The 18,278-nt window shown below is 44.5% G+C and overlaps 2 protein-coding genes across 2 annotated transcripts; one reads left to right on the forward strand and one right to left on the reverse strand.

Moving 5' to 3' along the window:
- Positions 1-9,275: 9,275 nt before the first annotated feature.
- On the reverse strand, positions 9,276-10,361 carry N7525_005109 (homeobox domain-containing protein; the record flags this gene model as incomplete). Its single annotated transcript, XM_002565126.2, has 3 exons — positions 9,276-9,422; positions 9,485-10,192; positions 10,257-10,361. 3 exons carry the CDS (start codon positions 10,359-10,361, stop codon positions 9,276-9,278), a joined length of 960 nt encoding a protein of 319 aa, XP_002565172.2.
- A 6,734-nt stretch (positions 10,362-17,095) lies between these two features.
- On the forward strand, positions 17,096-17,698 carry N7525_005110 (uncharacterized protein; the record flags this gene model as incomplete). Its single annotated transcript, XM_002565125.1, has 1 exon — positions 17,096-17,698. The coding sequence occupies one exon, from the start codon at positions 17,096-17,098 to the stop codon at positions 17,696-17,698; it is 603 nt and encodes a 200-aa protein (XP_002565171.1).
- Between the last annotated feature and the right edge of the window lie 580 nt (positions 17,699-18,278).

Consider the following 18,278-nt stretch of genomic DNA (forward strand, 5'->3'; position numbering starts at 1 on the left):
TGGCTGGTTCATGACCTAGTTATGTATTGCCAGTGATCTAGAGATGATAAAATAGAAACAAAGTTAGTGACTGCACAAAATTGAAATGCTGCTGGTTTTGTAGGATTTTAATCTTGACTCGGATGAGGCATGGATATGATTATGTACAGGGTAGAGAGTGTTGTTGTTAATATGAACTATATAAGGCTATATAAGAGCTATATATAAAAGACATGTATTGCGTGTTTCAACAGTTGGAAATCAATGCTATAGTAGAACGTTGGCACAACTAGCCAAAGTTGCAATCTTCTTGTCCTGGCGCAGACCTAAACAAGCGTGGCAACGAAAAAGCGAAGTTTGAAATAGTCATACCTGTGTCCAGCGAGACATAAACTTGTCTAGAAAACGCAACTGAAAATTTATTAGACATTACGCGAGATGTATTGAAGCGCATATAAATTTCTTTCCTCATGGTACACAGCGGCTATGCGACGTAGTTCTGTCCAATATGCATTGTAGAAGAAGACATCTCGCTGTAGAAAGCAGTATGATTACTCCCCGACATAACTGTATAAACTGGGAGTGACAGCAGAACGACAGCAAGGCATGCTGAGCCATACGCCGAGTAGAAATCATACAGCTGGAGGAATCCTCTTTGGAACACCGTAGTAAAAAATAAAAATCAATAAGTTGAGTCTGTAGGTATAATCCGTTTCCTCCAGACCATATAATCTCCTCATGACCAGGGTCTCTTTTTGGGATTGCCTTTACTAATACAATTCAATATCCAATATCGAAAACCATTAAAAGCTCTACAGTCATCTAATTGGCGTATCTATCTTCGTTATCTCCCCAATTCGAGTCTCAGTCCCAAGTCGAAACATAGAAGATACCACGCACGAAGCGCAAAGAGAAGTACAACTCATATCTATGTCAAGATAATATATACTTACGACCGTTTACAAGCAGATATTCCAGCCGTAGGACATAATTTCGATTAATGCCCACGGACCGAGTTACCTAGATATGCAACCCACTAGAGTAAATTCATCTATGCTGTACTAGAAGGTAGTTCAAATACCATGCTTACATACGACGGTAGTATGACATCAAGTACATCGAGTGTGCATTAGCGTCCTAAATGAGATGCCCGAGCTTCTAGATACCCGAGAAGTGATATGCATTGACAAATCTATCTAGTAGCATGCCCGATATCTCATATATTCTCCTTTGTTTTCTTCGTGGCATTACATGTGCAGCATGTATAACTTGGTTGTGTCGGTCATACATATTTCGTGCACATGACAGCTGGTGCATTTATGTGCTGCTTGCTTCTCCCCTTACAGAACTGTGATGGGAGAGTGAGGAGTGTGGCACACAGATGGACAGTTATGACTTGGTATTATAGATACACAACATATATCATTTCGAAGAGCACATAATTTACATAACTGCATGCCGCTGGTAGTTGGGATTGGTCGATCAAAAGATAAGCGCCTGGTTGATACTTTGCTGGTACAATATAGTGGTATGCGCCATAGAACATGATCGTGAAGCTGATCTACGTATGTACCTAGGCATGTTAATTAATAAAATCCCATTTTAGAACGTGGGCAGCCATGTCATCATACCACAAACGAATAAACAGCATCGAACCTGTTTCCGGTACGGAGTAGGCACACAATATCCTACCTGAACATGACTCTCCATGAACCCACAATCACACCCGTGGCTCGCAAACCCATACTTACGTACATTATTGGAAACACGGGCTATTATATCGTGGCGGATAGTACGGAGTACAGAAGAGTATGGGGAACAAGCGGCTATCTCGTCTACGGAGGATAACGCTAATCCACAATAATACAAACCCCCGAGCAAAGACCCCCAAAAGTGAGAAAGCAAATGTCAAAAAAGCCACTGCGGCCAGGCTAAACGACGCTATTGAACCTAGTGCATAATAGACGTCGAACGGTGGGTCTGTCGATCGTCTGAAATTAAATGACAAGATTCAATAGTTCGTGTGAAGCTTGGATGGGATCAAATCCCGATCATGGCAGTCGGCTTGCAGCGAGGAACATCTAAAAATAAATTGTCAATAAATTATATGACGTTACATTCAAGCAGGTAGGTCAAGGGTTTCAATTTTCAATTCCCCCTTCAAAGTGAGGATTGAAATCCAATCTGTGATCGGATTGAATTATATGACTTACATTATACTGCCCCGCGTACTCCGTACTCCGATCCAATTATTCAAATATGAATGTATGGAGAACACCTACATACGCTGTACCCCCTCCGTACAGGTACAGGTGTGCTCGGATATCGTCCTAGTAGTACTATGTAGTTCTCTGGAGTATACGGTGAGAGTCACGATCGCACGAACCAATCTATCGATCTACACGCGATCTCACAACCCAAATCCTGACATGAGACAGCTCACAAATCCCGCAGTTGACACCTCCGATGGAAGAAGAAAGCGCACGCCTCCTACCTCACCTAGCAGAAACGTCGTTGTGATCGACACGCACGTCCATAATCGAGGCCTAAGCGCCCGTGACAGCGCAGAGGGGAAGACGTACACATACATAGCACCCAACATATATGTGCGACGTACGGAGCATATGCGCGATAGTTGCCTAATACAGCTCCAAATGTGTATACGTGCGCATGTGCACAACGAAGTGTCAGACGCCAATTTCACCGCTATGTGACGGGTCGGATGCAAGTATCTGGATACCGAATGGCTGAAGTGGGGGTGGCTAAGACACCGATCGGGGTTCCACCGTAGTGGCGAGAAATCTAAGGGCGGAAACAGATTCGGAAAGTGTAAGGCGCAGAACCCGCAGAACCCGCAGAACCGGGATTTGGTTGGGCATTTTGTCTTGGGTTGGTTGACAAGTGACAGAGGCAAGGTTGTAAGGGTACAACGGTAAGGGGGGTGGATAAATGTTCCCATAGACTGTGATTCGGCCGAGCTCGACGAAAACTGGAAGTTGTATGCACGCTGCACGCTGCACGCTGCACGACTTTCGTTGGGTGCGTTTTTTACTTTTGAGATCGGCCAGTCGTGGACGCCAGAGATAGTGCATACCGGGGCTTGAGTGGCTTGCATATCCGCTGCCCTCCTATCTGGGACTAAGTTACGGGGTTCAACCCCTAGTCGTTTATATCTTTATGTTGTATCCCGAGGGTACAACATATGTACTTTGTACTCCGTATACATGGGATGCTTGCTTTTTTTATTTTGCTTTTTATGATGTCGAGGTACATTACTCCGTAGATGCTATTTACATCTTTGCAGCACGGGGCAGATATGTGTAACTGCAACCCTAATCCTGGTTTTGCCCCTTTCCTTTCCTTTCCCTGTTTGTTCTTTTTTTTTTTTTTTTTTTTTTCCTTTCGGTTCATGGGATGCGAATTTGATATCACTTTTTTTTTTTTCCTTTCAAAATATGAGTTCAACCAAGTGGGTTGCAGTCCCCTCACTGGAGTCTCAAATTTGGAGATCTGTACATACCTGAGCGGTGGTAGATCCTACATCGTATAATCCGTATTATTGTATCCGCCCCTCCAAATGATTCAATTCTACTCGGTAGGGTGGCCGAAGCCCAAGATCGGCAGTCAAGTAAGTTTTTCGGGGTCTGTCAGGACCCCATAATTGTGTCTTCCGGGGTCAGCTCGGAAAAACTAGAAAGAACACAAAAAATAGAAACGGCCAGGTACAATCCGTTAGTAATGTGGTGCGACCGAAGAGAATTTCACCTGTCTCAGCTCCCAAGCGCGCTCAATTCAGGTATGTTTCGGAATCGGAATAGCATCCGAGCAAGCTTAGTTAATATTCCAGAATAAGCCATGTATGGTTGAGCGAACCATCCGTTATTGTAAATGTTTAATTAGCATGTTCAATTCCACATCAAAATTAAGTCTGGTCGAACACGTCGATATACCTCGCTTTGGGGCTGTCAAAGGTAAAAAAGCCCCGAATATACCCCGTGTAGAAGGAGATCTGGATCGAATCCGGGCTCACGTGGCTGACACAAAGTCAAAATAAGTTCCATGGTCTGGAGTGGTTCCTCTGTGGATTTGTGGATGTCTAAGTTTGTAGATTTGTAGATTTGTGGACCGACGGAGGGACCGAAAAGCTGAAGTTTAAGTTGGGTTCCATGCAGCTGTCAGTTCACGCCTGGAATCCATTCGGAATCTTGAAAGTTAATACTTTCGATAACTTTATTATAAGCCTAATGTTGAATGCAATTCAAGGCGTATAACAGAATCAGATCATACTGAGGTCCCTCGCGAACCAAACTTTAAGCGGTATCTGAAAGTTAAAAGGAACATAGACCGTGGTAGGGATGAGGTTGATATTTTGGTAACTCCCGAGGTCGACGTCATGAACAAAATAAAAAGTCAAAAATGGGGTCGATCTTGACACATGCCCTGGTGGAGTCGAATATCCACTAGTTTACGGGTCTATCAATTTGGAATTTAGTGGTTTAGTGACAGTCCAAACCATGGTTCTGGCCCTTTGCCCCCGGCCCGCAAGCCACTCTTTCAATGGCATTTCCCTGGAACCTTGAAAATGGCTCAAGAAAATTATGTGTTCAGATAGCTTTGGTCACGTATATTGTATCGACATGCGGTAAATTATATCCAGGCCAGTCCCCAAGCTCGCAAGACCATGGGGATCGAAAGGGTGTTTGCTAAGAGCCTGGGTAAGGTAAGATCCACGTTTCGGGATGCGAGCAAGAACATGGATAGGCTAGTCGCGATGGGGACAAAGTGGAGACGGGTTGCGCGGTGGGCAGCTGAGATCTGCTTAGTACTCCATATCTCGGTATTGCTTCACATCTCGGATCCGCGTTGGCGCTTGTAGGGATGGAGAAATGACAATTATCAGAATCGGAAAATGAGATTTGGAAAAGAAAGAAAAATAGTGTCAGTACGCAGCGGTATAACGGCCAGGGTTCAAAACTCTTTTTACTAGGGGATCTTGATGCCTGGATGCCTTAATGAGTACCGCCTTTTACACCGCTCTATACAATATATTGTAAACATTCATATAAACATGAAGCCTTTTGCTCCCATACAAATCCATGCATCTCCATTTTTAGGGAGGTTTACCCTCTCCAGCATGAAAATGAAGCCTTTTTCTCCCATACAAATGCATGCATCTCCCATTTTTGGGATGGTTTACTCTCTCTCTCTCTCTCTCCAGCATGAAAATGAAGCTTTTTTCCCCCATACAAATCCATGCATCTCCCATTTTTGGGATGGTTTACCGACTCTCTCTCTCCGGCGCGGAATAACTAGTCCCGATCGATTACTAGTCTATATTAAAACTTCCCATTTTGCAAGCTGTCATCCCACAAATGTTTATTCCCTATACACTACTCTATATATAAACTATGCCGCGCCCGCGTATTGATCTAGAGCCCTACAAAGAAGAGATACTCGATCTCATCAGCCAGAACACCACATATGCAGACATCCGCGCTATCCTCGAAGAACGATACAATATCGTAATTAGTCGCAGTACCCTATAGAGATCTCTTGGTTACTGGAAACCGCCTATACGCTATGATCTTACTCTTACCCCTAGGGTAGAGATTTAAGATCGTGTTAAAGCACTTATATCTCGGTTTAACACAAGCGAAATTCTTCGAATTCTCGCCGTAGACGGCAGACCTTTATCGGAGAGGACTATCAGAAGGATTCGAGCGGACCTTAATATTAAGCTTCGTCTCTCCCCTGATTAGCGATAGCAACAATTTGACGATCTCTAAGCCATTCTTATCTGTGAGAATATTATTGGTAAGGTTGAGGACTTTGGCTACCGTACTCTATATCGCCATATTCGTTCTATGGGGCTATTTTATATAGAGTAAGTGCTCTACTCTAATTCTCTATACTCCAATTCTCTATACTCTAATTCTCTATCCTATACTAACCTACTTTAGGGCCTAAATTGAGCTTGCGTAGCGTCTCCTTCGGCCTCAAGATGTACAAAGCCGGCTTCTAGGTTCACGGCGCGAACGGATAAACTATATGTCCCTAGGACCAAACGATGTATGGTATATTGACGGATATATGAAGCTCGAACCTTTCGGTATTAAGATCTATGCCACAATTGACGGATACTCTCGTTATATTGTCTGGATATACGTTGGTATAACCGCTCGCACTGCGGTTAGCGTTTTACGCCAAGCCACTAATGCTTTCCAAGAAAGAGGGTTTTAACCAAGGAAATTCCGATCTGATCGAGGTGTAGAGACTGTTCTTTTAGCTGATAGCCACTATAAGCTTCGTCGCTAAGCTGATCCCTCTATTAAACCTAAAGACTGCTGGATATATGGAAGAAGTGTTAATAACCAGCGTATTGAGGCATGGTGGGGGATATTATCAAGGGCAACCACTGGGCTCTTCCATATAAGTGCACTATAACTTAATATTTAATTTGATTCTATACTAATTTAAAAGAAGCGCTTTTTTCGCCGCCTAGCACACGAAAACTGCTTTACAAAAGATAGTATTCCTGATCAAGTATCTCTTCTTGCAGTCTATATAGAAACTATACGGAAGCGAGTTAAATCATACACCGAGAATTGGAATACCCACCCTATCCAGCTCCATACTCGCCAAGAACATCTAGTCCTAGGAAAGCCAGCAATAAACTTTCACTTACCGAAAGGGGATACGAAGGACTTCAAGTGTGAGATTGACCAAGATCTAGTATCAGACCAAGCACAGCTCTTAAAAAGGCTTCAAGATAATATATAGGAATGGGATCCTAATGAATACCTTCCACCGCCCATATTTGTATAGTGTCACCAGCAGCTGGTTAAAATTGGAGAAGAGCTTATAGGGATACCGTTTAACCCTATAAATCCGGATCTTCGGTTTACTAGTGACTCTAAGTCTCCATTTGAAGCGGTGTATATAAAGCTACGGGAGCGAGCATATAGGCATTGGGCCTCGGGCCAAGATCCGATACTCGACGTTTATATAAAGCCAATAGGTGTAGCTAAGTGGGATCCCAATAAGGAGCATACAGTGGATGAATTGGGAGAGAATGTCTCGGAGATATTTGATAAAGAGGAGTATTAGGAGTATGTCTCGGAAGGGTAGAAAATGTATTTAATATTACAAATTAGCCTAGTATATAAATCTATCTATAGATATCTCGGTTAAAAACATCGTTAAAATTAAAATACTATCTAAATTAAAGCATTCTCTATCCAGGTTCTTTTATCTATCAAGTTCTTCCACATTTTTATTCATCTACACATTTGATATACTCTCTACCAATATATATTTGTCAGATACAGCACAAGAGGCTTTTAGGACCCTCTTACGGGAGTTCGACTCTACAACTCCTACACCTACTTCCTTAGTAGCACCTATAACGCCGGCAATACCTTCGTCAGCAATACCTTCGTTAGCGGGGCCTTCGTCAGCGGGGCCTTCACCTACACGAGCCCAGTACACAAGCACTCGGTTCGCTGACCTCCGGAGCAATACAGTCAGCGGAAACCGCCTTGCTTATACTAAGAAGTTTAAGGAGGCAGAGGAAGCTCGGAAAGCCGCTAAAGAGGCGAGTAAACAAATCACTATGATAGTGATTTTCTATCTCCAGGAGAAACCAGGAGAGACAAATCCAATTCCGGATAGTATATATTTCCTATATAATCTAGAAGCAAAAGCTAATTATTACTTTTATAGCTTCAGTTTCCGTTAACCTTCGTCCTAAACAAACGGTCTTAAATATCGACAGCTTTGCGAGGGATTACTTTATTATAGCGCTACCGAGTATCGTTGATTTCAGTCTAGGGTGGACGGACAAATGCTACTTTGCTAAGGAGATACAGTACGCGAAGGGGAAATATAGTCCTCGATGGATATCGGGAGTGGATGATTCCTTTGACGGTACTGTGAAGGAGCTTGTTGATAGGCTTCCAGGTCGGAAGGCGAAGCTCCATGTGGTTGTGAAGCGGTATAAAGATACGTATTCATTCGAGGCTGATCCATAGGAGGATAAGGCCCCTTTCCATGTAACTACACCAAGTCCAGCACCAGTGGACGCAGAGCCAGTGGACGCAGAGCCAGTGAGAGCAGAGCCAGTGAGAGCAGAGCCAGTGAGAGCAGAGCCGGTGAGGCGGAAGCGGGCTAGATCTCCGGTTACAACACCTCGGCGGAGCCATCGGAGACGGAGGGTTAGATAGATATATGGATTTGTAAGTAGGAATTAAAAAAAAAAGCTTCATTTTCATGCTGGAGAGGGTAAACCTCTCCAAAAGTGGGAGATATATGCATTTGTATGGGAGAAAAAGGCTTCATTTTCATATATGGAGAGAGTAAACCATCCCAAAAATGGGAGATGCATGGATTTGTATGGGAGCAAAAGGCTTCATTTTCATATATGGAGAGGGTAAACCATCCCAAAAATGGAGATGTATGGATTTGTATGGGAGAAAAAGGCTTCATTTTCATGCTGGAGAGGGTAAACCTCCCCAAAAATGGAGATGTATGGATTTGTATGGGAGCAAAAGGCTTCATTTTATAATAACCCTATAACGTCAGCAGAAACAGCGTACTTTGCTTATTAAGGCATATGTAATAGTAATTCAGGTATCTTAATTTTTCTGCCGTTTCAAAGTGAGGCATTCAGGCATCAACACCCCCAAAAAGCGAGTTTTGAACCCTGGCCGTTATACCGCTGCGTAGAAAAATAGTGTCAGGCAGATTTGAAAGAACACCTAGTAATGCAATTTTCGCGGGTCTTGTCCAGGGACACACAATGCAATGGAAATGCGGCGCAACATGGAGAGAAAAGAAAACCACAAAGTAGAGTAGATCATACAAAGGATTCAATGGGATTCCCAATGCCATAATTTGTCGTGTACCCCTTTTGCCTGTCGATTTCCCACGAAATGAGTTCCCGCTTGGTAAACGCGACCATAGAGAAAGGGTATCAAAATATAATGTCCGACCAGAGTCTTCGTACCGGACGGCAATGTGACATGTAGAGTGAACTCCAGGGACATGGAAGGTGAGAAAGGGGGAGAAAAAAAACATTAAACACATAGGAAAAAGGAAGAAAGATGCCAGTCTATCAAGCCCGCCGTCCTCAACCCCGTGAATCGTAAATGGTAGAGAGAAACAAGATAAAAGCGTCCCAGTCGTAAAGTGAATAAAACGCTGACGTTTCGAATGCCGTGTAACGTTGAAGAGTGAATAGAAACGAAAAGAAGGGTGCCGTGATCAAACCCGAACCTCGAGGTCCAGGTTTATCGCCACTAGTGACGAGGAGAGGGCATATGCTCCGATCCATCCACATCACTAAAAGGCGACTGCCGTTGAGACTCCGTATCCGCACCACTGCGCATCTGGTTCCGCAGCGCAGGAAGCTGTCGTCTCCGAGCATTGATAAACCAGTTACTAATCTGTATAGAAAAGACAAAAGTTAGCAACTCAGTCGCCAGTCTCCAGTTTCAAACATGCTCACCTGACTAATCGAAAGCCCCGTCCTCGTCATAAACATCTGCTTATCCTCCTCACTGGGATAAGGGTGATCAAGATGCTCATGGAACCAAGCCCGCAAGATATCTGTAACAGGCTTGGGTAGATTCCCCCGTCTCCGCTTCGTCTTAGGATCAATTGGGTCACCCATAATGCCGAAATTTCCCTGCCCGTGTCCCATTATCTGCGGCGACATCTGCTCATCCGCATACGCCATACCAGGGTGTCCATATGGCGACTGGGGATGCATGATGGGCTGGGCAAAGTGCTCGCCACGCGGATCAGCGGACATTGCTGCAGTCGGCGCAGGCTGGCGGTATTCCTGTGCAACAAAGGGGTCGGAGCGTGGGGGGCGCTCGGAATACCCGCTGCTGGAGGCCGGGTTCATTGCTCGACCAGGAATGGAGTCCAGGTCACGGATTGGGGGGAGAATTGGGCTGGGCCCGCGGGATGAGTTTTCGGCTAGATGCATGTGGTGGCCTGGGTCTGGCATGCGGGGTTGGTGGTCTGCGCCGCGGGAGACTGTGTATTCACGGTGGGATTCATAGGGAATTTGGTTGGTTTGGTTGGCGTATGTGATTGAGCGGGGGTTGGCCATTTCGTGGCCTGAGGGTGGGCGGTCTTGCGAGTGGCGGGGGGTGGTGTAGAATGGGGATGTTGATTCGATTTCATCGTGGAGGTGAGCGGGGAGCAGCTGAGGGATGTTAGATATTGACTTCAGGTCGTATTTCTGAAAGGATTGAAGGGTATAATCTTACCTCGCGGAATGAGGGGAGGGTTTGGTGAGGGTGTCCGGTTGGCGACTGGGTTGTATACGAAATAGCCATATTGGTATCTTCGTCTACCTCATGGGACTGTGACATAGACAAGGTATTCGGGGGAGGGACAAGAGTAGAAATGTCCGGAAATAGTTTCACAGTGTATTACAAAATAAGAACTATACTCGACACAGTCAGAATCGAATATCAGACGAGTCTGTAGTTCAAAAGGTCGAGACTCTCCAGGAAAAGGTATAAGAGGGAGGAGATGAGGGGTGAAAGTATCCGAAAGAAGCACTCACCAGGGAAAGCAGGCTGATTTTACGTTGACATGGTAAAATAAAAAAGAGAAAGGCCAAGATTATATGCAAGGTTGGGGAATGAGGGCAAAGATGGAAATGCGGTTTCCCAAATAATGCAGGGCCCCGTACATTATTTCTACCATAAAAAAAAGTGGCCCCAAAATCTACATTAAAGTAAATTAAAAATAAAATAAAATAAAAAAAGATCCAGCTGGTACAGGTCCATGGGAAAGCAAGAACAGGGGGGGGCCGAAAAATGACGATCGTGGGCTTAGTGGGTACATTGAGTCGGAGCACCAAGGGCTCCGCGTCAAGGGCATACATAGCGGAGAAGAGAAAATGGTTAAGGTTGACAGATATAGTCTTTGGTTCCTATGGAAATAGTCTTAGCGGATCTATCTTACGAACCACTCCGTTGTATTTTAGGAGGGGGGTTTGATTGGATGCTTCGGGGTAAAGGACGTCGGGGTTCTTTGGTAATTGAAAATATAATAACTCTTTGGGAAACCTGGTGTGATTCACTAGTGTACGTCAAATTAGGGGATCCTATGCCAGTGCTTATAAGCCAATAAGTATTTCCAATTATCCTAAAAGATAGATCTCCCAAGATCCTTTGAAATCACACTGAATCCAGACAGTATAGTATACTTGAAAAGTAAATGTTTATAAAAGAACAATCATAGGGAATATACAGAGAGTACATAGGAAATGTTGGGGAAGAGGGGATGTCCGACAGACAGGGGAGTAAGGAGGGGGGGGGAATTCTGTCATGATGTGCCTGAGTCAGGCTAAAGTTAATTAGTTGTTAAATACATATTAAATCAAATCACACCCATATTGCTTTTTTCCTGTGGGGGATCTATGATTCAGTACTCGGGATTTAGTACTCGGTACGGAGTAGTTCGTGACAAAATAGTGACAAAAGGGAAGAAACACCCACTCCGGTGGAAGAGGAAAAGACAACCAGAGTGTCAACTCTAAAAGATGTAGAACCTCGTATGGTAAAAAACCAAAAAAAAGAGACTATCCAAAGTGGATCTTCCAGACGCCGAATCACAAAAGATCGCCACTTCCAAGGAGAGTTGTCACGAAGAGAGCTTAACCCGGATGGTGGATACAAAAGACAGAAAAGTTCTGGATTTAATTTGGGCGAATCAGAATCCGCAGAGGTGACGTCTCGGATCGATCGTAGATTGCCTAGAGCCTCTCATCGGTGGGCACGGTGATTGATCGACCAAATGGAAAGGGAGAGGGGCTGGTATTGGTCTACAGGGATAGATCACCAAGGGATTCTTCAATTTGTATCTCTCCACTTCCTTCGAGAGCTTGTGGCGCCCAAGGCTTTTTTTTTTTTTTTCTGGTTTCTTTTTTAGAAATTTATTTTCTGTCTCCGTATGTTGTATGTTGTATGTCAGATCAAGGATCACCCGGAGAACCCGCTTTCGTTTTTTCCTTTTTCTTTTCCCGCCTGCTGTCACGACGTAATGCACTCGTGAACTGGTAACATCGCGGCTATTGATATGATTGGATTGAAGATACGCTCGCATATGATATCTCTTAGTTGTGTTGCATTTTGGGTACTTAGCTCAGAACCTCGCCGACCGTAAATTGAGTGATTTGCGCTAATTAGCATCTTTACCTCGCGTATCGCGTCCAGACGATGGAATCTGGACCACTAGTTATATTCTGGAGCAGTTTCTCAGCTTGACACGACACAAATTGCACTAACAGACCCGCTCTAGAAACTAGTCACATTCTGACAATTCAATAGTGGCACAAGCCTGTCATGTCTGGAGATCACTGGACTACTCTTCGTACGGAGTACATAAATGCGAGCTGAGTCTTATTCAGCCTAGCGCTAGTCAGCCAATCAAGTCGGAACAATGGAGTCCCTTTTTCTGAATTTTTTGGTGATTGGACAGGTTCCTAGTGAATCCTGGAGCACAATGGTACGATGAGACAAGTATCCGTCTATGTACTATCATCATATTGGAATTGTTGACTTTCCCCTGTACAGCCCTATAGTATAGCCCCTATAATAACCCGCCTTCATCTGACACCCGAGTCTATGTACTTCAAAGTTTAATAACTGAACTTTACTCCGTACAGCGCAGTCACCTCGGGCCCTAAAGTATGTCTTTTAGGCCCATATTGTCGACCCACCCATCGAATGGAAGATCCCCTTCAAAATAAATCCGAAAATTATTTCCGATCGAATGGAGTCAGCCTCGGAGCTTTGGATCTACCGAGACTGTCTTTGATTCGTCGTTCTAAGGAGATCTGGTTCGAAAAATCGGAATTTGAAAGATTTATTTCATGAAACTCTCAAACCGAGGATCTTCGTACACTTCAACAAAGAAACTGCGTAGAGAAAAGTGAAAAAGAAATTGGAATTTTCATCCGATCGTCATACCTGCCATGCCCTTAGATCCTCATTCACGAGATCAGAGATCGTGCATGAAGGAATGCAGATCATCGGATCTCGCAGGCAACCAGGATCGTCTCTTGGAGAATGGACTGGTCCAAAATGCGAATGATTGGTCCTCTCAAAGAAGCCAGAGTCATGAGAGGGGAAATAGAGAGGGGTCATATAGTTTTGGCCTGTAAACCCTAGCGTCGGAGGAATTACTCCAGATCGGTGGGAGCACATACTGATCCATGGATACTTGCAGTATTTGTCATTTTCATTTCCCGGTTCTTGGGTCTGCCGGGGGTTTATTTAATATTTATTATTATTATTTTATTTTATTTTATTTTTAATTTAATTTACTTTTTATTCCAAATTTTATATTTTACATTTTACATTTTATTTTATATACTATTATTTTATTTTATTTTTCGATCCAATTTTTGGGTGTTTAACCTTATTTTCATTTTCCTGACATTTGAGCTTCTATTTGGTCTATTATAATATTGAATTGCCAAGAATTCCTTCTAGAATCAATACAAGTCTCCTTTTTGTGAACCGTCAAAAGCAGGCCCGGTTCTTCTTCTTCTTCTTCTTTTTCCCCCAACTGTCGATGTGGGTATCAGAAAGGAATTGTCATTAGGAAAACATATAATTAAAAATAATAAGTTGATCTGCAGCTTATGGCTCTAGCACAAGTAACCACTCCATAGCATAGTGACACAATGATGCAACAATGGGCATCCCAAAAGGGCCCTCTGCATAAACCACCCTGAATTAAACGTCTAGGTCGTTGATAGGTGCACGTTTTAAGTATGTACCTGGCTAGAATTTGGACAATAATCCGGATTGTTTGCTTATTTGGCTGCCCAAAACAACATAGACTCGTGTCACCGGAGGACCACTCATGCATGATTCGGGTGTGCCAAGGGTATAGTTCGTGATAAGGCCACCAATCCCTCGTCGCCATGCAAAGTGATATTACAGGGTCTTTCCTCTATTGGTCAGATCAAATATTATATTATTTTTAGATGGGGCCTTGTCTTTTAAATGACGCGGGTGGGTGTCAGATGTCTCTTTCTTGAACGGGTTAGGCAGTTAGGCAAGGCCCGGAAATGGAATTCCTGCCCCTATGGAGTGATCTGAGTTGCTGGATGATGAAAGGTGTAGCGACGGGAGCTCGGGTGATGGTTCGGTGGGCTATGCATTAGTGCCTGACTCGGCGCTAAAGACCGTGTCGATAGTATAGTACTTTGTTTCTTTGTCTGATTTCTGCTCGTTGGAGCTTTGCTACCTCGACGGCTAAATTTAGAGCCGACATCTAACGTTTTCTCGCTCGATTAGGAAAGACTTTGATCCTATGTGAGACGTCAGAAGTATCACTTCCTGCTACTTCCTAATGCAATAAAATTGGGGATATAAATAAGCATATATCCCCCTAAATGTCACTCGCTCCATTTTCGAACCGGAAGGCCATGTACGAGTACGGAGTGGCGAGGACGGCATAGCCCACTTATCACATATGCTGAACAAGTCACACCTGAGGGGAGTTTTGGTATCTCCTTGAAATATATCCACATTTCAGCGCTGGAGATTCACTAAGAGTAATATAGTGGAAATAAAGACGCGGTTTAACGGGTTAGATGCCAAACTAAGCGAGAGAAACATGAATTGAATTCAACTGCTCACACTGTTTCCTATTCATAAGAAGCATGAATTTGCACAAACGTGGCATTACATCCATATTTGTTAGCGTAATCGTCCCATCTAGGCAACCCTCGTTGTGTTAATTGTATCACCGAGGGTGGTGTCAAGCTCAACGTTTTGATGTTGTGTGGTCTCTTTAACCTTTTCCACACCGAAGGGTTATGGCTCAAGGAAGCGAATCGCCTTCTCAACTTATTCCGCTTGCATCAGGCGCCGAATAAGAATGCAATCAGATTGCAGCAGGAATTCCCGAGTATTGTGACAGTTCCGAACTTTGTGTCTGTCTTGTATTATCTATAAGGGCGCTGCTTCCACGTCGGTTTAGCGTCTTTGTGTCACATCAGAGGGAAATAACAATCAGCGAAATATTACCTAGTTTTGCTTCTTTGCCGTTAGTTGCTCACACAAAACAAAGGGAGATCATTGCCGTCGACGTCTCCTAGGCTTCTAATAAGGAGGCGGGAGACGAGGAGTTAGAGGATAAGAAAGAAGCAACTGAATTCCTATTCGGGAATCCTATTGTCGGCCTAGGAACAGCAAATAACTAACGTGGCCTTTTCTCTAACCTGGAGCAAGCACCGCATGATCTTGCAACTTAAAATAGGGACCTTCAGTCTTTCATTCTGTAGCAATAAACGCCTCGTTGAAAAGCGATATATATGTTTCCATTTTCCCTGCCATAGACTCACAGCTTGATTTTCAAGGTTCTGTTACGCGTATCGAGGGTCTTTCGGATCCCTCTCGACTCGAAATTTTCTTCAAGTATGTCCCAGAGGTGTTCACCCTCTTGTGTTGTAATATCGGTAATCACAATTAAGTCCGGACGGTCAATCTCAGATCGGGCTTGCACATCTTGGATGGTGGCTTCGATGGTGGAGTAAAGGAGATCGAAACGTGAAGCATTAGGACTTGGAGTTAAGAGTGTTTGCGGAAATGGTGATGGGAAGGAGTTCGGGGTTTATTTCTTCTTCTGACATTTTGATAGTAAGGGGTGTCACCTAGGTAGGGAAGAAATGCGGATGATATTCAGGATGGTTACTTGGAACAATATCTCGAGGCTAGGCAGCCATGAATAGCTCACATACCGCCTTTCCAAGACTGCCTGATATATCCGGAAGAAACCTTGGAAACCTTGGAAGGGAAGTCATGGAAGCCATAGAACTTCGGAAGTGCAACGGGGTTCATACCATGGTTCACCTGCGGAGGAACATTGGATGCTTAACTCTATTTCTCGAGTCTAACACTACCTAAGTATACCACAGACACTGCACCTTTGATATGCTATGCATCACTTATATATTACACGAAGGGAAAGCTTTCTAAATCAATGGGATATTCAAACAACCCGACAATGTCGTATTTTCTTATAGGGATACCTCTGTCAGATATGTGACTTCCACACTACGCGACAGTCATACTGAATACAAGTACAACAGCGAGGCTGGCAAATAATATGTTGGCAAAGTATGCGGCTGCTCATAGTTAGTAGAGAAAGAAGACGAGCTCCTATTTAGTTAGTTAACTAGTTAGTATACCGGCCTGAACTATCAGGTATATATACCAATCCCCACTGCCTGACTAGGCACCTGTTTTAACAGTTTCCGCTCGCTCAAACAGCTCTGGTCGGTTTCTCGGCGGAGTAGCGGTCTAGAGATTGCAAAAGTATCTAGAAATTGCCGAGGAAACATACTGTATAAGGTGGATAGCACATTACTCCTTACCTAGATCGTTCTTCCTCTCTTTCTCTCTCCTAGTCTCACTCAATCCAGTCTACGGGTTTTCTCCCAACTTACCTTCTCCACAGAAATTCATCCACCCATGCCGTAGATCATAATTGCCGCTATTTCTGTCTTCTCCGATAGAAATCGAAGAACAGCACATACATTATCAGTGCATAAAGTTCCTGTTCCGTCGTCGAGATGCATTATGCTTCCACTGCTCGATTGGGGCGGCCCCAACCTGATACAGGAGTGAGAACTTGTGAAACGGCCCCCAAGGGGCTCGATCCTCTAATCACGCCCCCAAGATGGAAACCTATCGAGGGACTTCATGGGTTTTGCAGTCAGTTTCCCCAATATCTTTGTTCAAAGGGCGCGTATCAAATGGTGGCTTGTCTAGTGCATCTGCACCACCACCATCAATTAGGCTACAGCGGTTGATCCGGCTCTGATCGGGTGCCCTACGCACGTCCCTTTACAGCCAAACCAATGAGACTCTCTCGCTTTGCTTAGTTGCATAGTTAGCCTGCAATGTTTCAGCTCATTTGCTGGGCTGAATTCATACGGGGGCCGGCCTCTGATAGTTTGAGGAATGCCACTTAAAAGAGGAACCGTTTCCACTTGGTCCCTTTCTCTTTCTTGATCCCATAATCTCTCATCAGTTGCTCTAACAGTTCAACCTTGAAAGACAAAACGAAATACATAATGCGTACCAGTTGGTTTCTCTCAACGGCACTAGCTGCCCTCGTCACTGCGGACGAATCAACCAGAATCAACTACTTCGGCGGTGGAATGCAATGGGCTCATTCACTCAGCCTCCACCCATGGACCAGCACGGCTGCCAGCGTCGCTGGGATCAATGCCATCGCCACCACCTACGAAATCAGATGTCTGAGCGATGCGCCCAAGTCTGATTGCGAAATCGCTACTCCCTGGACCATGATCCAGGGCCCAAGCACCTACAGTCTCACTGGTGTATATACCGCATCAGGCTCGGGATCAGTCAATGCTGTGACTGGAACCCAGAACTTTGATTGCACTTTCGCGAAGGCCACCCAGTCTCCTTCCTGTTCGTTTAGCGTGAAAGTCACTGGCACCACCGCTGGCGTTTCGTACTCTACCTCCACCTCCACCTCCACCACGAACCTGCCAACGAAGTCCTACACCTCCTACGGGATCGATGTCACAGCAGGAACGGCTTCGTTCACTGCCAGCCAGGCAACCCAGACTCCCAATGCGGGAGCTGCTATGGCTACTGCTGCGCCAATGGGGGCAGCTGCCGTTGTGGTGGTTGTTGCCATGCTCTAGTGCTTTGCTTGTTAACCCTTTGCGTCCGCCGTTCTTGTTTTACCTGAAAGTCGACTGAAGAATGTCCTGATGAATTACCTCGAGCACACAATTGACTGCAGCATGTGTATCTTCAAGTTATGTTTGGTTTATGTCCTAGCACTTTGGGGTAAATCTGATTCGATCGCTCCAACAACAGTGTTTCTTGTTCTTATTTGGTGGACGATGGATGATGCATAGATAGATGGATGGGTGATTTATTACCCTGATCTTTTGCTGAGTGATACCTAGGTCACCACTGTTGTGCGAATATAAGGCTGTGCGTTGCACTTCAAGTTTCCGACCGTGACGATTGCCTTGAGTAGTTTCTGTTTGGGTTATGACGTGAGGCTGTTCCTTCTCTAGCACAAACTGGTCGAATATAAAGTTGGAAAGACGGGAAATAACAGGCAATCAGATTGGGCAGCCCAAGATAGTGGCCCGATGCTTAGTCGACATGGCACTGCCTGATGGAATAATAGGGTAGGGTGGTTAGGACTCCATGATATAGATAGGATTAGAGAGAATAGGATGAAAAGGGGGAACAAGTTCAGACTGGGAT

The sequence above is a fragment of the Penicillium rubens genome (genome assembly GCF_028828025.1).
Source record: "Penicillium rubens strain IBT 27055 chromosome Unknown utg000002l_segment0_segment0, whole genome shotgun sequence".
Taxonomy (NCBI): domain Eukaryota; kingdom Fungi; phylum Ascomycota; class Eurotiomycetes; order Eurotiales; family Aspergillaceae; genus Penicillium; species Penicillium rubens.